The 26,935-nt window shown below is 39.4% G+C and overlaps 1 protein-coding gene across 5 annotated transcripts in view; it reads left to right on the plus strand.

Moving 5' to 3' along the window:
• LOC125769360 (beta-1-syntrophin) overlaps positions 1-26,935 on the plus strand; it is a 125,106-nt gene that overhangs the window by 66,862 nt on the left and 31,309 nt on the right. For all 5 annotated transcript variants that reach the window (XM_049438050.1, XM_049438054.1, XM_049438052.1 and 2 more), the window contains one exon: positions 25,619-25,831. In XM_049438050.1, the coding sequence (XP_049294007.1) occupies positions 25,619-25,831 (213 nt within the window). The remainder of the gene's footprint in view (positions 1-25,618; positions 25,832-26,935) is intronic.

The raw sequence follows: 26,935 nt of genomic DNA on the forward strand, positions 1-26,935 counted from the left end.
TTATCAACACCCTGTGTCTGCGGGTTAAGGTGACCATTCTGGTAAATGTTTCGCAATCGACCCTTTAACGGCCACCAGCAGGTGCCATTGAAAAGGCAGCTACAAAACACACACACACACACACATACTCTGATCCAAACGATATCTCTTGCGACTTGCTATCGGTCCGGTATCGTTACACCGAGCCAATGACAGGATGACCGAAATGCTGTGATTTTATTACGTTTACAATAAAACAGTGCATTTTATAGGAGGGTGGGTCCCAAACTTTATGGGACGAGCGATGCAATGAAAAAGAAGGAAGTCGTTGTCAAGGGTTACTACAACACCCGAGGCCCCGTGACCGCGTACGGTTGTGTCTTGTGGATTGGATTGGATTGTGAAACAATGGATGGGGGGGCATCAAAACATACTACGCATAAGCACTATAAGGGGGGACTACTACACAAATCCGGAACCGGTTCCTTATCGATGGGTCGTAAATTATTCGCCCATAAAAAGTAACTAGTAACGGGATGCGCACCCGTTAAAGGAAATTAAAGATGAGAGAACAATCGATTGGGGATGATTTTTTTGTGGAAAAAAGATTCCAGGATGAGTGTTTTGTGGTTAGAAGTATGATGGGGTCAATGGTGATCTATTTTGTTTTTTTACAAAGTTTTCTCATTTAAAACACCAAGAGAGCACAATCGTTGTGAAACTTTTCCAAAGTTAGTGCAATTCCAAATTTAATGCTTGCCATTTTTAGTGTTAAAACTTTCGCAAAACATTAAGCTTTAGAAGCGGTAAGATAAAAACTACTTCACACGGAGCAAAAAAAAACAATGGTCCATAAAAAAAATACTTCACCCTTGCAATGACCAGCGCTAACCCCGGTAAAGGACCTTTATTCTCACTTATTTTTTTTATCGCATAATCTTTATCGTTCGGTTTCGCTAACTGTTTCGGTGGACAGCATCACCATTGAAGATGGGAAACTGTTTCGCTTAGGTGACAGAAAAAAATCACACACACACACACTCTACCGCAAAAAAAAGGTTAGAGTACGATATTTCAAGGATGAAAAAGTTGACCAAAAACAAGCTTGGCTACCCTTTTTTTCACACAACCCGAAATAGAACGAAGGGGCCCCAGTCGCAGTACACCCGAAATCGGTCACTTTTTGGGGGCTTCGTATAATTCAGGAAATAATAAAACCATTCTGCTGCACCCATTTATCATCGCATTATTTCCTTCCGGAGGGGGTGATTGAGAATGATTCGGGGAAGCAAATAAAGAAAATACGCCATTCTGTGTACACATGTGAGGTTCCAGAATCTGGGCAGGGAATGCAGTCATCGGTTCTACCAAAACGGATCGGAGATGGTAGTAATATTTTTGCTAAAGTGTACATAAATAAAAAAAAACCCCATTGACGTTCAACATCGCACGGGATAAAAGCAACTTTTGCGCCAACAAACAAACACAACAACATGCAGCTGGAATTACGGAACGATACTAAACATACATCCGCACACAATCTCGTAACCGGGCTCATAAAAATCGCATTTTGAAGTAAGAACAGTAAAAAAATAAGCCCATGTTCAAAAACTGCACGAAACTGGGACGTATCAGATGTGTGTGTGGGTACCGCGTTGTGATGTGTAGAGGCGTGACACCCCGAATCGAGGTTGACACTGGAATAGTACAGTGCCTGACATAATTAAACAAACCTTTGATTTTCGAAAATTAGTCTTAATTTTATCGAAATCGAATAATGTAATTTTACAAAAGGAAATCTTTCTTCTTTTTACAATGTTTTGACAGTAAATAGTTCCCTTTACGTAACTTATTTAACCGAATAGTAGCTAACAATGATATTTGAATTGATAGAAATTGTTTTTTTTTTTGGGTCTAATCATTTAAAATATCTTTTTACGTAATTATCATATCTCCTAGGGATTCTCCCTATTATTCTCTCTGTGAGACCCATTGATGGTATGATAGAGGAATCAGGTTTCTTGAGACTTCCCTTAATAATCCACCATATTGGGCTTGTGATCCAAGGCTTCAAGTTTTTTTCACTATACCTACAACTTCGTCCAAATGTCCTTCCAATGGGTTTCTATTTATTACGCTCTTAGATTTTTAAAACAAATCAGTTATCCCTTAAGATGTTGTAATTTAGCTTCCGTAAAGATATGGTATTCATATTGAGTAAAACAAAATTTTCGTGTTAATTAAAAAAAATCATAAAATGTTTATTTCTTTCTTCAACAGCCAGATATTGGGCTTTACAGCTTGGCCGAGTTTTTAGAATAAAAAAAATACAAATGTTAATGTTATTATGTCACACACTGTATTTTACGAGTTTAAAACAAAAACGACAGATGAGTTGAAATGGACGAAACCAAAAAAAAAATACATGCGAAGGAAATAACTCCCACTGCCCCATAAACTCGGAAGTGGAACGAAGTTTTTTTTTAATGCTACCTTGGAAATTCTCTTGAGATATGAGTGACACGAGTGTCTTGTAAGGATTTTTTTATTTTCCCTCTGATGTAGTGCAGTGGAGTCGTTTGTATGGAAGAAAGTGGACAAAGGAAATTAATCATTTTATCACTCAATGTACGCGTCTTTGCTCGAGGGCACGTAAATCTCTTCTTTGAGGTTGTCGGTTTGGTTTTCTCACGCCGATCAATAAACTTTCGAGCGGTGTAGATGTTGTAGGTGAAATTGCAAAGAAAATATAGCAAAAAACATCATGCATGTCTATTCTCTTGTTATGCTATTTTGTATATTAGCTATTTTTCAACGCATATTGAAGTATGGTTTTAAACTTGCTAACACCAAAAGCACAATGCTTTTGATACATTTTCCCGAAAATGAATCACAACAGTTTTCCATTTTACAACACAAAGTTCATAATCCTGTCAAGAAATGCAGCTTCCCAGCAGCAGAATAGTTCTGCGTAAGATATTGCCAAGAAAGTTGCTCGTAATAACAGCACCATCGTTTCACCACTTTGCGTCGAATTTCTTCACTGTTGAAAGTGTCCTCGTAAAAATAATTACAAAACGCTACGACGAAAGATGTGCAAAGTTTTCCCACTTTATCGCAACTCCCCTCCACTATTGGGAGAAGGAGAAAAATTAAGCTATATTTTTTTTCTCCTACTCGTCTTGTGCCTGTTGTTTTGTTTCCTTCTTTTATATTTTTTTTTTTGGTTCCGCTTCCCGTTCGGGTAAGGAAAATTTCATTGCAAATTGTTCTTCTCCCATCGACTGTGTTCACAAAACAAAGCGCTATAAAATAATGGCGCAAACGCATCGTTCATTCATACCGCCGGCTGAAAGCAACGATTCCAACGGCAAACGGCGTTTCACGACCGGAAGTCGTCCCACTCGGTATGTCCTCCAAGGAAGTGCGAAGGAAATGCATCATGGTGCAGAATTTTTCGCATTAATGAAAATTTTAATTTCAATCGTCTCACTCACTCTGCAGGAGAAGGGCGAATTCTTTTAAAGTGAATTTTGTCATTCGCCATTGGTGGTTAGCCACCCTTGTGAAAAAAGGGTGGATTTGGTAGAAAAGTTAGGGTTCTGGGTTTTTTTTTTGCATCTTCTTTTGTCCGCCTTAAAAATCTACCGGAAGTAACGACGCTGTGCAGGAATTTGGCACGCAAAGTGCAACACTCGGTGCGAAACGAAGGCACGATGCGATGAAACATAGCGCACGACACTTAAAATTAAAAGCAGACTCGGCCAGATTTGGCTGTGGTGAAGCGTGTCCCGGCACTTGAGTGTTGGTTAGTGTTTTCTGTTTCTTTTTTGTTGCGGTTGGCCAATTGTGGTTTTCTGGGTGTGAAAATATGCACCTTTTGCTAGGAAGAAAAGGCAGCCAATTTTCCATTACGTTTTATTTTTACTAAAGCTTGGAAAAACGGAAATGTAAGACTAAATAAATTAAATTTCAAAGAAAAATAATAAAAAATATTTTTTCCTAAACTGTATGTGATCTTTTTTAATGCATAAGCTCCTAACAACTCAAATAAGATATTTGTCCAAAATGTGCTTAAACAAATAGAGACGACACAAAACGCTTTCGATTGCACTACACTCCATTTGCTTCGATCTGTTTCACTTCGGCTTCATCAACCATCAGCCATAAAAGCTGGAAGCTGCAGTAGAAATACTTTGTCAACGGCACAGTCCAGACGATGCCTCCATTTTGTCGCTTGCCACTGGAAGCAAATCTTCCAGCAAACGGCATGATGAATGGTCCACCGCACGGTCGTTCCGTACATAAATCTTTAATTCTATCACGGCCAAACCTTTATCCAAATGATGGATAAATGGCGAATGAGGCACAAAAAAAAGAGAAAACCGGGGGAGAAATAGTTCAGGATGACATTCCGTGGAACTTGCTTTTTTTTGGCTTCTCTTCTTCTCTCGGTGGTCTAGGAGTGGAAGCGAAACCACTTGATCCTCCAAACTCCTCGCATGTATGGACGATGGACGAAACTCTGTGATTAAATTCACACCACTCGTACATGACAGCCCTTCTTAGGCTGTCTGTCCATCATAGGGTAGTTGTCTAGGATCTGGGGTTTAGTGGAATGTTCGACTGAGACCCTTCAGCATAACAACAGTACGAGGCTGTGTACAAAGGCTCCTCTATGTGTGCCGAAAGGATGTTCCAACTCTGTGTGCGAGAGAACAATAGCAAGGGAGGAGAACGAGGAACGATCGGGACTTGATATCTTTGTTTATCTGTCCATCAGCCATCATTAATCTTTTTGGTCGAGTGCATGCCCTCACGGATTGGTGGACTTCCAAATGAACCTTATTCTGATTGGGTTTGGAGTCGCTAACGTTTGGATATGGATATGGACGAGAGTGTACTTGAAATATTGGAAGTTTGTCCATAACAAGCATTTACCATTTCGTAGAAAGTAATTTCTTAATAGTTAATATCTTCAGAATTCTTCAACTATCTCTCTCACCTAGAACAGATATATCCCATTGTTATGCAGAGCTGCAGTATACAGCACTCAACTTAATTATACTTACTCCAGGTACCAAAACCCATCAGATGCACCAGCTCTGTAACCGATGTAACTGATTGATTACTCCACCATAGACTTCGACGAGACAAACGAGTTTGTGGAGGTTTTTGGCACACTGAAATAATTTGTAGTTTCCTTCTGCGCACAGTAAACTATTCCTAGGGTTTCCTCAGCACTAAACCTACCGAACACCGCCTATAGTTTTCCATGGGACGCTATTTCTCAAGAGTTTTCGGAGCTGAATGAAAACTATGCCAGACACTTCTTGGCATTCGATGGTTCGGTCGTGTAGCATCATCCATCAAGTCGGAAAGCCGGTTTTTTTCTCTTCTTCCCCTCCAGAGGCGAAGGAAAAATCAATTCCAAAGTCATGTAAGGCTCGCCAGGGAGTAAGATTGATTAGTAGCACTCGGTTGCAAACTTGGCAGTGAACAAATACCTTCCGGCCACAGCCATGGACGAGTCACATCATTTCATGGTTTAGCACTTCGTTGCAAGTAAGCTAGCGGGAGGTGATAATTTGCGAGAATACACTAATATATGAGTGAACAAGATGGATATAACTTATTATTGTTCATTAGTCTGAAAAGTATGGGGAAAACTTTTTGTATTATTTTGATTATTTTACATCAATAGCAGAACGGTGCATGATTTTATCAGACTACAATTTTACTTTAGTGGCTTTTACATTTTGTTTCCCTATTTTGCAGGCCTATTCCTTTTAACCTCAAAGATCACAATCTTTTCAACATTTTCAGTATTACATTACTGCTAGAACCGGAACAAAACAAACTCATCATCATAAAAATCGACCAAATATCAATCCGGAACTGCTTCGCAAATAATAGATTTTCTTGGAAAAGTCACCAATTTTCCTGCCATCAACATTTTCATCAAACATTGGATGGGAAATTGAAATACGTTTCGTTGGAAATTTCCCAAAAGCTCACCAATTCCACAAAGCCCCCCCCCCCCCCCCTCTACCTCCCCTACATCATTCCGTGAGATATCCGGCCGTGTCAGTCGATAAAACTTAAATGAGCTAGAAAATTAATTGCCTACGAAAGGGGGGCGAAAAACGACAGTTTCGAATGTTTTAGTGTTGAGTTTTACTTCAGCATAAAAAGGATCGCTTCGTTCCCAGTGAGTGTTCCGATGGGGTCATGGGGTTTGATTTTTGTGATCTGTGAAACTGATTCAAAAGTGTCAAACGATGTTTGGTGAGTTGTGAAATTAGTTTAGGCCTGGTGAAGACATGGAAAGAGCCTGAACAAAAGGGACTCACTGCTGATGGGTGAATTGTGTCGATACGAGGATTATTTTTTGATAATAGCTTTTAATGATTTTCAAGTTTCTATCTCTCTACACTCTCGATAGCTATGTTTCAATGTTGAAGTATATTTCTTACACCCACAGAACAACGCATCACGATCGGGTGATTTCAATTCTGACATGGAACTGTTCATATAAATTCAAATTAAATCATTTAATCCATTTTTAAATGTCGTTCGTGGTGAATTTCGTGGAATTTTCTACACTTAAAAAAGACTCTTAGCTAAAATAGAAACATTCCAACAGATAAGCAGCTATTGACTAAACTCCACATCAAAGAGTAATGCTTCAGGGCATCCTTAAAAGTCTTTACAGCTTCACATTCACAGCATTAGATAGCATCGCCTCTAATCGCTTGTATAGAGGCGCTTGTAAAACTTATCCCAATATTCAACTAATGCCGAAAAACCTGGATGAAACCCTTTGGTTGGATAATTTGTTGAACAACGTGCCGGGTGAACCTTTCTATCTGCCACCTTTGCTAGTTGATTGGATCGGTTCAACAAAACCACTTACTCAACCGCTGCCATGTGGATCAGGTGGTGGCGATGTTCCTAGAAAACAATCATTTCTTCCAGCGGGATATTTGGGAAAGTTTTTCACCCTTACGTAAATGCACTTTTCAACTCGTGCAGCAGAACACGTAGACACGAGAGTGATCTGAATAAGGGTACTTGGTTGTCTGCTATCGTACCCCATAATCATCGGTAACCCATTTACCGGACGGCAACCGATGAAAGGTATTAAATGCGAGCTAGGTGTCGTCGATCCGTTTGCCATCCACTTTCATCCATCGGTGCATCATTTTGATCAAATTCGACAGCGAAATCTGGCCATGTTGAGTGTTGTACACTGGCGGATAAGCAAGCATTTCGCGTGTCACGATTGGTGCAGTAGTGCGAGTTTGCTTTTAAAACCTGACCACAATCCATCCTGCAACGCCTGTCTGCTAATAGAACACAAACCGCCCGTCTCTGATGGGGTTGTGAGGTTTTGCAAATGTTTGTTGAGGAGGTACGCTCGTTCCGTATGCAACAGCATTAAATCAATTTGTTTTTCATCTTCACGCCGAACGGATGCAAACATGATCGCAACGTAGGAAAGAGACGAATTTTCCGATCGCTCGTCCCAAAGAGCGTAAAACCATTGCCGTGGGTTTTTTGGGTGGAAAAAATACGCTAAGCTACTCGGAAGTACTTTACCGTTCCAGGAACACCTGGAACATCGTACCTTAGTCAATAGGGATGGGGTAGCAGAGGAAAGTTGCAGTCAAGCCACTTGTTCCCGGAAGTGGCTTTTTTGTCGATGAAACCCACCCTTACTTGTTACCGGAGATCCGTACATGACGCTCCAAAGGAATGAGACTTCAAGGAATGAGTACGCCACGAAAGAAGATGATGGTGTCTTCGTGTTCTATTTCCAATTTCTGTCGATTGTGATACTTCCGCCGAGTGGAGAAAGGGTACGAAAGAAACAACCGAAAAGATCCTGCCAGGTGTAGCTTGCTCAAGGTTTTTTTCTGGAGCTGTAACTACACAAGGCATTTCTTGGTGGCACGGTTTCAGTAAAGCGAAACAAGCTTCAAAAGGACACCCCATCGCATCCATGGCGCTTTTTCCATAACCGTAAGTTTGGCAAAACCCAAAATGGACAAGAGGAACTGGCTTTCCTTCACCAGGCTCATGCCTACATACATGTGGAGCATGAAATTTGATGCACACGCTTGAAATGTGTTGCGGTTTTTGGAAGAGTGTTGTAAAATTCATACCATCTCAGCATCAAAAGATGGGCTACGCTTCCCACCCAGCGAGCCCGAATTTTTGCGGTCCCGTACTTCAGCCTTCCTTCAGTCAATCGATAATGTCGACGACGGTGGGAAGTGGGAAGTACGAAACGGTTACTGTGGCATGACACTGAAGAAACTCTTCGCGGTACGATGATGAGTGGGAATGTGAAAATTCGATTTTCTCGCCGCAGGTGATTCACCCAACTGTACGGGAACAAATAAAAAGCGAATGGTGTATATAAGTTTTTTTCTTCCTTTAGATTTTGGCTTTTCCGTGTGAAGGTTTTCCAAAATTTCACTCACTCACATCATACACACACACACACGCTAAACTCGTGGGAGTTATTTCACGGGGAAATTCAAAAGGCAAGAAAATTCCTCGCGTTTTGCGATGAAGGACGCGAATTCCACTGCCACGTTCCCCGATCGACACTATTTGGATGCTGGGCGAAAAACCATGCCAGTTCCTGGTTGTGCTCCAACTCCACACCGTAACGCTTGTAGGACGTTGTACGAATTTTGCTCACTAATTGAATCATCGGTGCTTCTTCCTCGGTTCGTCGCTAGTAAAACCACTGTGAAAGGAATGGAAGGGGATTGCGCGCGAAAAACGGGAAGAATTTTTGTGGAGCAATCGAGAAAAAAAGGGGTGAAAAGCTTGTACTTGACACGGGCCGGGATGATGGGCAAGGTGACTTTTCAGTATTTCCTGTCAGTTTCAAGCTGGCGAAGCACTTCAGCGGAAAAGTTTCTTCACCTGACGTGAAGGGAGTTTCGTCTTGTGGTTTTGTAGCAGTTTTGCTAAGAACGAGAAAGCGTACAATATTATTAATACATACTGAAGCATGCTATCAAACACCTTGAACTCATTTTAATAGTAAACAAAGACGTGTGTTCAAAGATCCTTTTATTTCTTCGTAAAGAATGTAAGGAATCACCTTAGAAAGAGCTTGTGTTGTTAACCACGAACCAAAGTTATTGTTCATCAATTTCGCTACATTGTTTAAGAGAAATGAAATAGTGTTTTTAAATTAAATTTAATACATATTCCGGTGTACATGTATCTAACTTCTATGATTTATATTGCAATACTTGTTCAAAATACTTACTTACTTTACTGCTCTGAATACCACTCCAGCTTAAACTTTCACGCGAATTGTAAAGAGAACGAGCTTCTTAAGTGGCACGAACTTGAAGACTTGGAATAGTTCGTCAGCATTGTCGGGTTTTATCATTAAATTCACAGTCATTTCCCGAGTTATACGAATTAAGCGTTCCGGAGAAATCAGCGTTAATTGAATTTTCGTCTAAGTCGAATTACGTTATTTATTTATACTTTACGTTACGTTACGCGTTACATATTGTTTATACTACGTATCAGAGGATTAAATACTCCGAAGCAAATTCAAAACTATGGTTTTTATGGTTTTTCAACAATCTACGGAATAGTTTAACAACATTGATATATTGTTTTAAATTTATTTTTCAGTATAACAAATTTTAAATAAATATTTAAAAGCTATGTGGCTAAAAACTGAACTCCTCGTTCGCAAACTTCATGAACTGTCAAAATTTAAGTTCAAAATTTGAATTTTAATATATTTAAAACATATTAAAACATGATAAAAAAGTTTCTTATTTTATTTTATTAAAAGAACTAACCGGCGACAGAGCTAGAATAACAATTAAGTAAATAATAAATTTACTACATAGTTGCAGCTAAATAAATCAAATAAAGCAACTAGAATTAAACTTTTTAGTTGAAAGGCAGTAGTTCTAGCAAGCGGATACGTTTTTGATTGAGGTGTGCAAATGATGTAAAAAAGGATCTTTTCACATTTTTGCTTCTCGTTTTATTTTAGAGAATATATATTCCTGAGCAACGATATGAAACGAAAAATTTGAGAATGCCAATCAATGGTACTTCCAAGAAAAATAGTTCTTTCTCTTGCTGATGCTACCGTTGGTTAAGTTTCCGTTTACTACTCTGGATCTTCAGAAGAGTTAGCTTTGTATTAACGGAAAAAGAGATTTAAAGATCAAAGGATAATAAAGAAACGTTCGTAGAAAACCGGACTATCATGGGGTACTTATTAAGTAGTGGCACAAAAAAAACTCTGCCGTTTATTCTGAAGGTTTCATCATCAGCAGTTTACTGAGAGGAGCTAGAAAACCCGTCTATGATTTTTATCTCAATTATTCACGCAGCTTTAAAAATGATTCAATAGCTGTAAAATCACTCACCTCATACATATAACATCGTCCTAGCCTCAGCAAAACCCCAAAAACGCTCACATAAATCATTCATTATTTGTCGTGCCGGAGGTTTTTGGAGAATAATTAAACCACGCACACCAGGTTATTTGGTGAAAGGTTCTTCACGACAATGCCGACCGGTGAAAGCCACCGAGAGACAAATCACGCACATCCATATCCACAGTGAAGCCCCGTCCCATAATGGTGCACCGTTTTGGGTGAGCTTTGTTTTACCGTGACCATCCACTGGTTGGAAGCTCTCCACAAAGAAACAGCCAGCGTACGAGTGTGATTTAATTTATGATCCACCCAGTGCTGTGTTCCATCCTTCACAACGATTAAGGGCTAAGCAGTAGCGGATCTAACGGTGGGCGGAGTAGGCGGCCGCCTAGGGCCCCGTCGTTTGGAGGGGCCCTGAAAGACAACAGAACATTTCATACATAACGGAACCGGAACAGAAGCACCCCCCCCCCCCCCCGCTCATCTACTACTAATGGAACTCGAACACCAGAGGCCCCTTTAAAACTACGAACGAACGTTTTTCAAAGAATCATATGGATAACAGGTTCGGCGGTGACGAGGTTGTGAATTTGTGGACCTGCCAGGGGCCCCTTTAAACCCAGAATGAACGATTTCCAAGGAATCATATGCACAGCCGAGGCCCCAGCGCTATGAATGGGTTGTTCTTCCTTGAAAACCATATGCACAGGTTTGCGAGTGTGTTTTGGCTAACGGTCACTGAGCACCCCCCCCCCCCCCCCCCCCCGTTCATCATCGTTTGCGGAGTTGTAGGGGCCCCGAGCAGGTACAGTAGGGGCCTCCAAAAATGACTCCCCCCCCCGGTCAGCACTTTTAAAATCATTTAAATTCTCGGTTTTTTTTTCAAAATTCAGTTTCACGACAGTTCGACTATACTTTTTTGGGCCCCAATCACCATTCCGCCTAGGGCCTCCGACAAGCTTGATCCGCCACTGGGGCTAAGGGTGAGTTGCATGGATGAAGGTAGAATGAAAGTTTGCCTGAAGCTTTGCAAACTACACGGTGAGATCGTCTTACAACTTCTTTCCAAAAGTCAACGAACAAAAGCATTCGGGTAGAAGGCATTTTATTGGGATGCCGTGTTTCTCCCAACCCCCAAGGTTCTCGTCGAAAAACCTTGAAACTATTCAGCCCAATACCGTAACACCTCACACTATGTTTGGAGTGAAGTTCGGGGCAATTCGCACATATATCATCATGCAGATTCCACCGTAAGAAATAGAGTGTATCAAATGGTCCAAGACCGGGACGTACCTGGTGTATAAGAGCTCATGGTTTCATCCCTCATGGACGAAGTTCTATGCGAGAGTATGTATGTGTGTGTTTTTTTTTATTCCTTAATATCGTCCGCTCGTCTAAGCATCATTTCCACACCTATAAGCGTTGTCTGTTTCCGCCCCCCCGGCCGAAGTTCGTGTTCCTTGACGGTTTCAATTGTCTTGAGGATGAGTGGGCAGATACTGTTGAACGCTATCAAGTGGAGTCGCCTTTCACGAAGGCGCAAGAAGGTTCTATTCTGCTGGCAAAAGTCAAAGCTGCTTTGCGCGCTTGGAAGCTGTCACTTTCAGTGCCTCGTATAGGTTTGAAGTATGCCCGAAGGCGTAGAGGAAAAGTGTCTCTAATTTGGAACATTCGGCAAAAGGTACTACAGTTGGGAACACCTTTCTCATGTGAGCATGGTTTTTGGTATCTTTTTTTTTTTTGGTCCACCATCCTACCTTCCCTTTAATAGATCATTCTTTCATCACCCGCAGAGTGAGGCTATTCTGTAGCGTACCGACAGTGACAGTTACTTCCGTACCCATGGACAGTGTACCCTTGTCGACACGTACCCAAGCGCAAGCATAAACGGATTCCGTCCGTCCGGGGGTGTACAGAGGGTACCTTAGGGTACGGTATTCCACCGGCAATACTACGAGAAGCAATGATTCTCCTAACAGAGCCGTATGAGCGCAAAAACGGATGAAAACGGTACAGAATGTTCGTCGTTTACGGTGGTCGTACCATGGGGAAATCACGCAATCTACAAGAAGTCACGATTGGGAACGGGACAACGGTACGCTAGCTGCACCACCAGCACCACATTTGCAAAGCAATGGAGCATTTTATTTCGCTTTTGCGAGAGACGCATCGTACGACGAACGATACCCTCTTACCGGAACCGGTGATCTCTTGAGACATACATGGGATAAATCACGATGATGAATATTCCTCACCATTCAGTAAGTGTGTACTTGCACGATTTGTGTGCACGAGCACACAGACCATTCAAGTACTTCAACGATATGGTTTTGCTGTGACAGCTGTTCGATGGGGAGCACCTTTTTGGGGGGGGGGGGGGTGATGGCAGCTTGGTAACGATGAATTCGTTTCAGTTATTCCGTCTAGCTACCCCAAGTGAACTGTTATACATATTTTACTGGACACTTTTACCTCATTGATTGATCATTACATATGAGTGGTTGTAATGGGTGAGCTTTTTCTTTATTGAATGGTGTTTTTTTGTCTATATTAAAGACAATCAATAAAAGCTTTATGTCTTTTAGTAAAAAAAAACAACAAATAATCAAGATCCATTATGTCGGCAAGTGTCTTTCAATATGATACCCAAGCAAATCTAGCGCTTTCATCATGGTAGGAAACTCCCGTAGAAGGTCCTTTCCTTAAAATCTCGCTAAGACACCAAAGCTTTACATGGCTAGTGAACGGATCCGGAAAGATAATTGATGAACCTTTCGTACCGTTCTCTTGTGTTCGCTTCCTTATCCTTATAGGCGTGCAGTAGCTTAAGACCAAGACTCACACCTTCCGGAATACATATCACACTCACAATCTCACCGTTTTGCAGCTGGATTGAGGGATTTGCTGTGCTGCCTTTTCCAACCCGGTACTGACCAACCGTTTTTGCATCGATTGCTTTCGGCAAGGGACGTAAAACTCCTTACGGGATGGGAATTTCTTGCCCGAAGGTTGTTTCGGTTGTTTATTCTTGATCGATGTTTGAAGAAGAAAAAAAAAGAAACAGGCAACAAACCGTGTGCCTTTTATCCCCAGTGGGGCGAGAACTGTTGCGATGGTGCTTTTGCAAACCATTTTGGTCGGTCGGTTTGATGTACGACGGGTTAAGTGATTTACATATTTCGCTACCACTCGGTACTGGGGGTTTCGAGGTTTTTGGGGAAGGAAATCGGAAACCATCTTCTATAGCTGCCTGCAAGCCAACACACATTCATTTTCCGGGGCCATTCCATTCCCAGCAGACCGCAATTATTCTCTGTCTATCGTTCGCTGTATTTAAGTTGCCGGTGAACTTAGCATGGAAAGCTTGGGAATGGGTGGTTATTGCAGCTGAAAGGCTTCACCCATTGCGAAGGATGAGTTTATCATTGCATGTAAAGGCATTTCCGGAATCTTAAATACGCATACACACAGACACGCATCAATGTGACCATACCTGATGCGTGTAAATAAAACACGTGTATGCGAAATAAACGTGCATTGCATGAGTAAGCGTTTCCTAATGAACTTAACTCGAGTTAAATTTCATCGAATTATATGCATCTCATTAATGCATCTAAAGGAATTACAAAAATGTGCTTGCCATTCGCTAAGCAATAAAATCAACCCTGTCTTTGGTTTTAAATACATCATTCGACTGATTTTTATTTTTATAAAATATTTGTATTAAAAAAAAAGAAACACAAATAAACTTTTATACTATCTTACGAAAGAGAACTTGGAGACAAAAAAGGAAGGAAAGTAACAAAAACATTTAAAAACATTTAAAAGTAACATGAACATTTACCAATTACTTTATCGTTCATACGAATATTGTTTCCAAGAATGTGAATAATGCAAAGAAACAAAGAAACACAACATACCAAACGAAGGATTAGGATACGCTACTAATACTTCTACTAATACTTCTACTACTAATATACTAGTATGAAGGTATAACCATCGAGGGATCGATGTTGTGGATTACTTGCAGCAGAATACTTCAGGCCGATGACACTCTGGAATTTATGTTCCAATGTATCCACCTGGGAGTATTCTGAGCAAGCTGATGATCCTCGATTTATTTTCGCCATTAGCTCTCCATGAGCTATCTTGTTGTGGGCCAGAACGGATCTCTGTATGGAATAAAGTCACCCAGAGCTGATGTTGGCCCAAACTAGTCGCCAGCTTATTTTTGGGAACCATAGAGTTAGGGAGTCTCCCGACTCATATTCGACGAAGTGCTCGGGCGGTAATGATGAGGATTGAATCCGTGATATATGTTAGTTGAATGAGAACCTTTCTAAGACTTAGGTACATCGATGGAAGTTATGTTGAATGTTATGTAGTCTCCACCAGGCACACACTTCTTTGCAGCGATATACTTGATGGTTATCAGTGCCTGCGTAGTGATATCCGGAATATTCAGGTTTAGTCCTCCACGGTTGTGGGGATTCTTGCCACAGCAATGAACCAATAGTCAGCGACACCTACAATAGCTTAGGCAAGGAGAAAACCTTTCAGGAGGGTTATCTCCTGCATGAGGCTCAGATGTCTCATGCTATTAAGCCAGACCTAACGTCAGAATTGGTTGATAACAATTTCTCAGTTGTGCCCCACTGCTTCACGAACATTGGTGGTAAAGAGGTTCTCAAGGAATCGCAACTTTTCTACTGTCTTCAACTAAGGAAGAGTGATGGTGTTGTGCATCTTACCATGTCCCACGTCAAGTGCTTCGGGTTTTCAAATGTTGATTTTGGTACCGGAACATAAACCGGAAGCATCAATAGCCGCTCTGATCCGCTCGATTTTTTCGGGAGACGTAGTCACCAGGAAGATATCGTCGACATATACATTGACCAAGTTGTCTTGCTCACGACATACATATGCTTTCTAGTCTCGTGATGAGGAGTTACGTAGGTAAAGGATAAAAAGGTGCATAGAAAGAGGATCATCCTGATGTACAGAGCGTCAAATATGGAAGAGAGAGAGAGCAAAGGAATCCGTTGATAAACTGTTCAAGCTATTATCGCCCAAGTTTTTAAATCTTATGTTATACAAATTTACTTAAAAAAATCTTCTCTGTTTGGATTTACGATTTTTATATCTACACTTTTGCTCCACTGTATGAAGAAGAAGACAGAAAAAATGATAAACGATTGTTATCAATGATTATTGTGGAAAGTAAATGTAGATACGATTATTGATTTTATATATTTAGTTTTTTTTATATCTATTTATTTAATGATTGCCAATTATCAGTTTTAAATAATATGACAACTATACTTGAAATATGAAGAATTACATTTATCTGTGGATTTTATTTACCCTGTAATTATAACATCGGAATTAAATATGAACCTTCATCTTTATGATCTAATTCCAATTTGCTGGAACTGTCAAAAATAAAAGTACGAGCTACAAAACGTGTCTCAACGCACATCGTGCAGACACGCTAATAGTGCAAGTTGTTTTAAAAATGTTTTAAAAGATACGTGACAAGTGACGCGGCAATGAATAAATAATAAAAATAATTCACTTCCTATACTTATTTCCACCAGTGTATAATGTAAAGCTTTAAGCTGTCAAGAGCTTCTTTGCAATTTCCATAACAATACGACACATGTGTTACCTCAACCTGAAGCACATTTCGAGTGTATGAAAGGATCCAATTTAAAGCGTTTGATATGCTTGTACCTTGCGTAACAAGTAGCAGAAGCAAAATAACGAAACTTTTATTTACGAAACCCTCCAATGGTGACACCCAACAGTTGTGCAGATGTGCTCGTGTGCGTAAATTAACGCACCACCTCCATTTATGGCACTGTTTCCGTCACAAAAGCAATGGCACAACGCATTGACGGTTAAGCTCGTTCTCATCACTTACCGAATCGTCCCGGTTGGTTCCGCTTTGTTTTTGTGCGGTGACGAACTGAACTGAAGCATTGGTTAAATTAATGACACCTGATAGGAAAGCCGGCGAATTCGCGGTACCGATCGTGCTGATATCTTTCGCTCAAATACATCAACCAGCATCACTTACTGGAGCATACAAAATAATTAAAAAGGAGCTCCTGCTGGCAAAAGTAAGTTCAATTCCCAGCAGGAAGCTGCACCCATGTGACAGGGATTAAGCGCGTTTCGGTTTTTATTTTGAGCCATCCGAACAGCACTTCACGGGTGGGGTGTGAAAAATATTTTTAAAAATATGCCCTCCCCCGTCATCCCCTCTGGGTTCCGCTTCCAGAAGGTCCGCTTTCCGTTTTCGACATACTTTTAAAAGGCTACCACTACAAAACTGGAAACAATGCTGATTGTTCACGTAGCGTTGAAGCATCGAGCTCAACCGCACACATCAGTGTGGAGCATCGATTGAGTGGAATCGAGTGCCCGAGCATAATGGAGCTCAGTTGGCGACAGTGATGGATTAAATTCGATCTACCGGAAGCACACGCGCCCCGCAACGGTTCTGGCTTCCGGGTGTGAAGAAAATGAAACAAACAAAAAATAACACAAAACATGAATCTGGCCATTGTTTACTCGGCTGTTTTTTTTAACTCACATTTACTATTTAAGACCAAGCTGGGATGTTTTTTGTGTTTTTTTAATTTAATTTTTTAACTAATTTCATTAATTATTCATTTGTTTGTTTAATTTTTCTTATATTACTTATGCTTTAATCAACTACTTTTTTTTAATTTCTTTTATTTATTCATGAATTATTTAATTCAATTATTTATTTACTTTTTTATCTTTTCTACGATTTCTTTCCTTTCTTTTTTGAATATTTTTTTAAATATTTCCTATTATTTTGTTGTACTTATTTAATTATGTATAGTTTTTGTTATTATTTATAGCATATGTATAAGTTAAATTTATTATTTACTTTAATTATTTCAGATAATTTACTTTGATTTACTTCAACAATTGCATTGTGCATATAATAAGACCTTTATTAATAGAGATTGAACTGTCCATTTAGTTCAATCTCTGCTCGAAAACCAAAAAAAATAACTTCTACCCAAAAAGCAACAATTGGAAAAGTTAAATAAGATGTTTAACCATTATATTAGCACACAAACACCCTCCATATTGAACAGGAATTCGCCTAAAGGTGAATTCCTTGCTGCGTCCGCGTTGTGGTAAGTGCACAGTAAAACGGACACTATTTCCATTTAAAATACCCTCAATAGTGAACCAAAATTACAAAAAGAAAAAAAATCCTCCCCAGTACTTCTACACCGATCTGGATTGTTTCTTTTAACGCGTTTTGCATTGCCCTGACGCCGACAGGGAAAATGTCTTCTGCGGAAGCGGAAAACATGAAAGGTGCCTTCGGTTCAAAAGGATCGCCCCAGAGTCAAGAACATTTTGGGACAACTGTTTTGCAATAGCCCAACGGTGAAAAGCGATAAAAAAAGTGCACAAACCCTCGATCCGAACCGTGCCGAAAGCAAGCCGTTTCTATTAACCTTTGTGTATGGTGTTATCTGGCCGCAATCGGGACAACGGACAACTTCTATCTAAGCGCGGTAACGAGCAACGGCTGACCGTGGATATGGCAAGTAGAAAATGCCATCTTCCTTTTCTAATGAGCGAGCCAGCTGAACTACACCGCCTGAAGGAAGTTGAATGAAAATGGAGGCAAAAATAAAGGAGAAAAAAGCACAAGCAATTCGATTGTCGTGGTGGCATCTTTTCCTTCCTAGTATTTTTCTGTTTGTTTTTTTTTTGTTTCCTGAAACAAGTTTTTCCAACCATCCTTCCACGATTTTGTGCTGATGAGAGGCAACACATTCCTGGAAAAACGAAGCCAAGGCAATGGTGAAATCGTACCAAAGGCAGCACCCGAAAACTGCCCATCCCTCACTGCTTTTGCTCTCAGCTTTCTGTTGTTTCTGTATTAATTTGTCAGTGTCGTTTTTCCTTTGTTTTCCATCACCCGTACGTGCGTCGTGTCCCAACGTTTTTTTTTTCTTTCTTTGGTGCCTTTCTTTTGTGTAACCGAATACCGAAGCATTTCGGACGCCATTATTCTTACGGTACGGTTGGCCATTTTTGGGTGACAACAGAGCAAAGTAGAAAAAAAATAGTCCTCTTCCTTCGCTACTTTAGCAAGTCGCAGTGAAGCGAATCTAAGCTTTTCCATCGTGTTGCAACACTCACCCTGTTTTGTGACCCTGAATTGTTCTCCCTGTTTCAGCTGCAGCAGGGCTGTTTTCGGCCGTTTTCTGGAAATAATTGGGCTTTCCTTTTTTTCTTGAGTGCTTTTGTCCTTTCTTAGACGATCATTTTGATTTTTTGGGAAGAAAACGGCCCATCATACGGCGTGGCGTTCCGGCTGCTTTAAAAGCCGCCGCGTAAACAAGCAACTTGTTGTGTCGGGTTTCGGTGTCCCTCTTATCGGGCAAGTGTGACCCTTTTGTTGTTTTGATTGTCTATTTTTACCATTTCTTCCTTTTCTAACACAGAGGAAAAACGATACAACACTGGCCCATAGGTGAGGGTGGAATTGTTTCACAGCTTTTGTTATTTGCAATGAACTGTGAAGTGTTGTTGATAAAAATTTAACTAAAAGTGTGGTTCTTAATAAAGCTACTGCTTATATTATATAACGAAAAGGTTATTTTTTATGTAAACATGTAAACTTGGCATGTGATGCCTTCCTGCGGACAATCGAATTATGGAAGGGTATAATTTAATCTTAAGTGCTTAAGCTTTGAAGACTACAGACTTCTTTCCCTTCTTTGCTGTTATTCACTTAAGCATTGCTTAAGCCCAAAAGGACTGAATATTTCATCAAAGAATTTAAAATTAACTTCGAACTGCAACGATTAGACTAGAAACAGGCAAAGCATGAGGTAGAACTTGAATAATGCTTTTTGTCACGCTTCAAGTCCTTAACTAGTTAATTAGTTAGTTAGTTAGTTCTTAGATCTTGGGTCAATAGTGCTAGTCTCTACAGTAGAACTACGGGACCAGTTAGTTTGACTTCATTTTCATCACATTAGTTTTTGGGGTTAAACAATCCTAAGTCAGTTGAAACATGAATTTGTTATTTTGTTATTTGTTATTATCGTTATTATATTAGTAAGATCTCCAATAAACAATAAAATACACTCCAACTCTTCGAAATTGTTGAAAATATAAGCACGAACAAAAAAAAACGCTTAAAACGCTTGGTAGTTCTAGTGTTGAAGCTGTATATTAAAAGCCTATCTAAATAATGCTGATGATGTTACTGAATCGCTTCCTTCACCTGTGCTATTTTTAGCAACATTACCGAAAGCTAATGTGTTCGGTATTATTACAAAGCGAAACAATTTTCCATTCCATCGTTCGGGAACGGGAAGAGCTTTTTTCAACTTCTTCCCAACCACAGTCGGTTCGAAAGCCTCAAAACGAACGCTTCTAAAGTCTTTAAAACTGCTTCCATACTATTAGTCTCGTTCTATTTTTTGTTTTTACCTTTACTTTCTACCTGGCTCACCGAAAGATGTTTCCAATGCTTCTTAATGATGTGCTGTATCCTTTTCGATGTACCCGGGCACAATGGTTTGGCCGGGAAGAACAACTACAGCCAAATTTACAAACAGTGTGTATTAGCCACAGTGCTGAGGTTAGTTCTATGGTTTGGAGGTAACATTGCACTTAACTTAACCATTGGCGTAGTGTAGGGGGAACGTGTTTTCTTATACGGTATCGGTTCTATCTGTAAGCCCAAAACCCTGAACCACTGGGAAAACTGGAGCGCACCGGAACGGAACCGGACGATAAACAGCGGTGGCAAAATTTATGACTTAACTCTTCATTTTCGTATTTGCACCCTGGTAAACGGGGCAATAATGAGCGTGTATTTTGCCGCTTTTGTTCGGTACGGCCATTGTTTTAGTTACAATTCAACTACAGTAGCTGCAATGGTCGGATGCACTGGAAAACAAAAGGAAAATGGAGCAACTTTTTGGACATACATTTTGGGATAATTGTACAGGAAAAAAGAGCATTCACTTGCCGGCACTACTATGTGTTTTAATTCAAATTTATAATTATACGTAATATTAATTTATTAAAATATGTCATGTACGCATTGCTTAAATTTTAGCCTTAGTATGGATTTAAAACGTTTTTCAAAAACTCAAACGTTTACAAATAATCGTATAATGCATCCATTCTAGCTTTCCGTCTGACACATGAAAAGGTTTTTGGTTTAAATAAATGTTTTTTTTTTCAAAACAAATTTTAAATTAAACAAAATTTAACCTTTAATTTTCAGCATTTCTTTTTATTAAAATCATTCCGATATGATTGTTTAATGTAACAGCAGATCAAAAGCTTCGTTTTATTATTTACCATGACACAACCTTGTATCAATTCATTGTTTGAATTTGTTTAATTATTTGACAGATCTTAAAAATTAAATTATCTAACAATTATCTTAGGGAAACTTTACTGTAAAATATTGCGTGGTCAAACACCATTTGTCGATATAATTTATAATTATAAATATTTGTTATACAATTTATCTTTTTGTTTTTATTTCTTATTTAACAGGTTTATATGTTTTAAGATTTGATAAGAAATTAATTAAAATAAGTTATTAATGAAAAGAGAAACTTTTCGTCTATTCAACAACACTACGTTCCAAAGTTCACAAATTGGGTTTCCATTTGATTTTGACAACTTTTTGCTTAAGGCATCATGATATGACGCATTGAATGGTATATTGGAATTCTCAGCCAACGAAATTTAATACCATTCGATATGATTCACTATTCGATACGTTTACTATACCTGCAAAAACCTTTTTTTTGCAAATCAGTTCCATAGCTACAAAGAGCGCAAAGATGAAATCAATCCTACTCACCTTCACAACAACGTAATCAAATGACAGTTAAAAGCGTACGTCCGCTTGCAAAACAACGCTGCCGTAATCTGTCGACCTCCTTTCTGTTCTCAAGGATGCTCAACATTTTGTTCGTCGTGTATCAGATTTTCTATTGCTGCACAGGAATGAAAACAAAAATCTTACAATGCTGTCTGTCTGACAGATTCTGAAGTGAGCTTAACTTTAGCCTTTATAGAAAATAATAAGAAAAAAAACGGACCGTAAGCTTTTTGAACTCTGATTGGAGCTTTTTCAAGGGTTGCTCGTTTGAAATCGTTTTGCTAGTAGAATGAAAGCAATAGACAACGCTATTGTTATGTGATTTTCCAAAAAACATCCCAGATCGGATGAAAAACTTCTCGAAAAGAGGATCAGATTGTGTCGCAAAAAAAAATCCACAGATGAAGAGTAAATTGTTCTTAAATCAATTTTCCAATACTGATGTTTTAATTTAATGACAAATATCTGTATCCAAAAGACACAAAGGCTTCTGCACATTTTGTGCTGCTTCTGCAGAATTTTCCTAGCAGCAAAATTACTGCAGCATGCAACCGCAGAGCCCAATGTAATAACTCAAAGTTTCCTGTTCGCAAGCCGTCGAGCACACTCACCAGCATGGGATGAGATGAATCGATTCACGGATTAGAAAATAGAAACCATACACCGGTCACTTACGACCAATTCTAATAATATTGCGGTGTAATTGAAAACGTACTCACTTATTTGACCTTCCGGACCACGGAGTCGTGGGGTACCCTTCCAGGTATTCCGGGAAGAATCTTACGATTATGTGCACTTCTAACGATTCCCTAGATGGTTCGGACTGTTCGTCCTTCTTCGAAATACGATGCTCCTACATGGGGCAAACATTCAGATGAAAATGACCCCATGTAAAGATATTAAACAACAGCAAACTCACAAACATCTTCCCGGCATCCTATTTCCACACGACCATCTAATTGCAGTGCACATAAATTTCTGCAACATGAGCCTCAGTGAGAAGTTCGTGTGTATTTTATCGTCCACTCGTATGCACTGTTGCTGGTAAGATGTGCTTTCATAGATATGTTTACTCTAAATGATTGGAACGAACGCTTGTTTGGCCGTAGGTATGTGTGTTTGTTTAGAGTGTTTCGAGAAGATTGAAAAGCTCTATGAGGCTTCTACTCTGTAGGTACTGTAGCATCACTGCGGGATTTGCACAGAAAACGATAACGTATGCATGCTTTGACAGTGCATCAAACATCGGGGGAAAAGATAAATAAATGTACAATAAATTTTCCTATGCATTTCATTAAACCGTTACCCACGGACAGTTGATGTGATGATTACGATTTACTTGAATAGATTGGATGGACTGTGTGTGTGGAGTGAACAACAAGATTCGATACAATAGACATAACGCGTCAGTTATCGTGATTGAGAAAATTGTAATTCTCCATTTAGACAATTGTGCATTGAGGTGCGTCGTGTAGCACGCGCTACCATTTTGTCCGATTCAGCACAATGGGAATAAATCATAGCGAGGTATGGTCATAATTTATTTAGATCTAGCATAGATTAACATATTTGTGAAATCATATTTCACGTCGTCTGAATAGAGATTAAGGCCGCGAGTGTCAAGACGGCTTAGGATTTTCTCAGAACTCAAAACCTTCATTCACTCACGATTCATAATTTTAAGAGATTATAAAGATTATATATATAGTAGAGCGCCGATAATCCGTGCTCTTCGGGACTCGGCCCCTGCCGGATAAGCGAATATCACGGATAATAGACACAACTATTTTTATTGTTAAGTATGTAATTGGTATACTTTTTTTCTAAAGCTATATGTTAATTTTCTTAGGTGCACTTTACAAAATAAAACTTTTGAGCAAATTGTATCATTGTCTATTGAGGTTTTTATTTCTTGCCATCACCGGTTTGCAGTTAATATGTCAATTCGCCTTTGAAACTTTCATTTCCGAGCTGCACGGATAATGGGACAGCCGGATAAAAGGTATTCGGATAATCGGCGCTCCACTGTATATGAAATATATAGCATTTGTAAAAACTGTTTGTTGTCGCTGACAAAAAGAGAAGAAGCAATAATATGAGGAATACCTCAAAAGACAACTAAGGCTTTGGTTTTGAGTAATTTGTTTTTTGCGGAATTAGAGTGACTTAGGAAGTTTTTGAGGAAAAGACTCAACTGTCATGGCCTCACACCTCAAGAGTGTCTTTTGACGATGTGCTTTGAGTCCATGTTTCTGGCTACCTATTTTTATTTTCAGCAGTTATTCACACATTCGAAATAGTTCATAATAATTCATTGTTGCTGTAAACAGGCGCTACATGTGCTTCGTGGTCTTGCCCTGCTGCAGGAGTCCTCAAAACCGCTTACGGTCTAACGCCGTTGTCATCCAATCTTAATCCTAAAGCCTACGAACTAAAAGGGCTTTGCAGGCTAGGTATTCTGGTGTCATTTGAATGACATCTCCAGTCCACAGGAGCCGGCGAGTTCAATTTGCTTTACGATAGTGACTTCGTCGTACAGCTCAAAGAGCTTGTCATTGTAGCGCCTCCTCCATTGTTCTTCCATACATACGGGGCCAAAAATGCTTCTAAGCATCTTCCTCTAATGATGAATAATCATATTTAATATTACAATGTTAGTAAAATTATATCAATAAAATCGATTAAATTCATAACTCGGAATTGAAGAGCCCTTCTCAGCTGTCATTCTTGGTGTTTCAAGTTTAGCTAATAATTAAATAAGATTAATTAAAAATAATATGAATTTAAATTTCCAATAATGATCCCAAATGTATAATTATTCTTCTTGGAAAACATTTGAGATTTTTAATTAAATTACACACATCATTAACCATGTTATCTCTCTCGAACGTTCGACGTATCCTTTCGTATGGTGCAAGTTCCGCGCGGAAAGTTGAAAAGGTGAAAACTCACACTGCACAAAGTGGAATTCCAATCCAAGTTTTCCTGGCTTTTTTGTGTTTTTTAAAAAGCAGCTATTAGGCAGTAAAATGTTCTCATTAGTGTAAGTTACAGTAAGAGTAAAAAATGTATAGATAATCTTTTTCATGCTCAGTGTTCGGTGTTAAATGATCACACATGCGGGACCGTTGAAAGCTGCTTGAGACTCATAACGTTGGGCGGTGCTTCGCCTCCATTTGAGTTTAAGCTTGAACCAGCAATATTTTGAAGCTTTTTGCATCAATTTTGCTTCTTCCTCCCTTCATCTCACGGGTTAAACCGACCGAAGCAAGATCTCAGCGTTCTAATGCGAAGTAAATAAGAATCCTTAAACCTACACCACAAAGGAAAACTAAACTTCAAACAGTAGAAAACGAGTTCAGCAACGAACTAAAATGCATACGGTTCATGTTGAAATGGAAAGGCAAAATGGTAAAGGGGAATTAACTGATCCATGACAAAAAGCACACTTATCTCCGATTTTACAGTGCCATGCACATTTATGCTTGACACAGCATACGAAGGGCACACGTGTTTCGGGGGCTTGTTCCGATGCTTTTGTTGAATCCGTTGCACCACATTTGCTATTGCGTCAGAAAGGACTTGCAAAAGGTCACTGCGCTTTATGCATCCGATAATGCAGCTTTCACACATCTGCCCCATGTATATATTGCAGTATATTTGGACATTATGAAGCGGTGGATTAAATGGTGGGATGAAAAAAATTGGGAAGATTTTTCTTCAAAAAGGGTTTTTTGCTGTAATAAAGCTGCAACAAAAGAAGGGAAATGTAACGAGCCAACAAAAAAAAGAGTGAACATTGGACCGAAATAAATAATGCTAACGATCTTTGCCGAGCTCATCATCATCATCATCATCAATTCCTGGGCTCTTTAGTAAATGTACTTCAATCGCTTTTTATTGACTGTAAGCTTCTTCTTCACACACACACACACACACACACACACACACACACACACACACGTTCACTAAAACTCACAAGCTACGGTAATAGCTCATAGTAGGCAACCTTTTTCCCTACCACTGTGTGCCCCTTTGCCTCTCATTTACTTCAACGTTACGCTCGTTTCGCGAGCAGTAACATTAACCCGTGGTCAGTGATGAAGAAAAAGGGTTGATAAAACCTTCCGCTTCCGTTCATTTCACCCATCGCCGCTCGGTTTTTTTTTCACTTTCTCTTCTCTACAACTTAACGTTCGATCCTTTCGACCTTCTCTGGTATTACTCTACCGATTACACATAAATTTATCATAACGCTTTCTCTCGTTTTTTACAGTGAAATTCCTGCGTGAAGTCACACCCTACTTCCGGAAGGCAAGCATCATCTCGGAGGTGGGCTGGGAACTGCAGCGAGCCTTCCTGTGTCCCCTCGGTCCGAACGCTTCCTCACCACCGGGCGTTGCACCGCGCAGCCCTCCACGGGCCGATACGCGTTACATCCCTCTGCAACTGACACATTTGGCACGGAATCTCAAATACCACGATCCCGGTAAGTGAAAAAAATTTAAACTAAAAGCAACACACAGCTGCAAAACGTGGGGATTTGTTTGAAATTTTTAGTACCACATTTTTGCAATTAAAAAGCATTAGAAATTTAATTTCTTACTTACCTGTAAAACTCCTTCTAAAATTTTTGAACGTTTGGAAAAGTTTGAATTTTCGTTCAAATCTTACATTTGCGCCTTTTCCTCCTCTTTTCATCCACGACCCAAGAGAAGCTCTAATGTACACAGCTTTAATCTTTTTTTGTGTCTATTTTAAATTTAAAATTAAACACAATTATTTATTTTATTTTTTATTTATTTTACATGATCACGGCTTCAGCCGAATTGTCAGCCGCATAAGGCTGAAGTAATTAGAATTTTCCTCAAAAGGCATTTCCTCCTTGTCGTTTGCCTTAACCCGGGCATATTCGGTATTAAACACAATCATTCCTGTTAAAATTTTTACAAACTTTATCAACATATTTATCTATAAAGCAGAGAAAATATAGTTCATTACATTCGTTCATTTCGAGCAAATTTATTGGTTCGATATACGAGTGGTTTTTCTACCAGATTCCAAAGGATATTTTTTTCAGGATAGTATGATCGTTTGTCATCAGGACATGGAATAATATACACAAATAAACATAACTTGAATAATAAGTCCTTTTTTAACTTCACTAGACTTTTTTCAATTTTTTTTTCATTAGTCCATTCTAAACTTTACTAAGAAAGTCTTGAAATAGCGGTTTATACTATTTATTGACGATTTTATGAATTTTAACATTACTATAAAGCCACATTTTTTCCTAGTCCGGTTCATGGAATAACACTCTTTGTACTTTTTAAATTATTAAAAATTATAAATTCCTTTTCTCTCTCTCTCCCTCTTCTTGGGTTAACGACACTTAAGGTCATACTGGTCATTTCTGGCTTACTAAACTTATTTTTAGCCGGATGGCCAGTCCTTACTACGGGAGGACAAGGTCCGGATGGGATTTGATATTCGGTCCTGTCGTGTGGCCGTTCTTGCAACTGTTTTCTTGAGCTCCTGTCACACATCGAGTCCCCTCCATTGTTCACTCACACACTCTTATCCATTTGACAAA

This window comes from Anopheles funestus, chromosome 3RL, assembly GCF_943734845.2.
Source record: "Anopheles funestus chromosome 3RL, idAnoFuneDA-416_04, whole genome shotgun sequence".
Taxonomy (NCBI): domain Eukaryota; kingdom Metazoa; phylum Arthropoda; class Insecta; order Diptera; family Culicidae; genus Anopheles; species Anopheles funestus.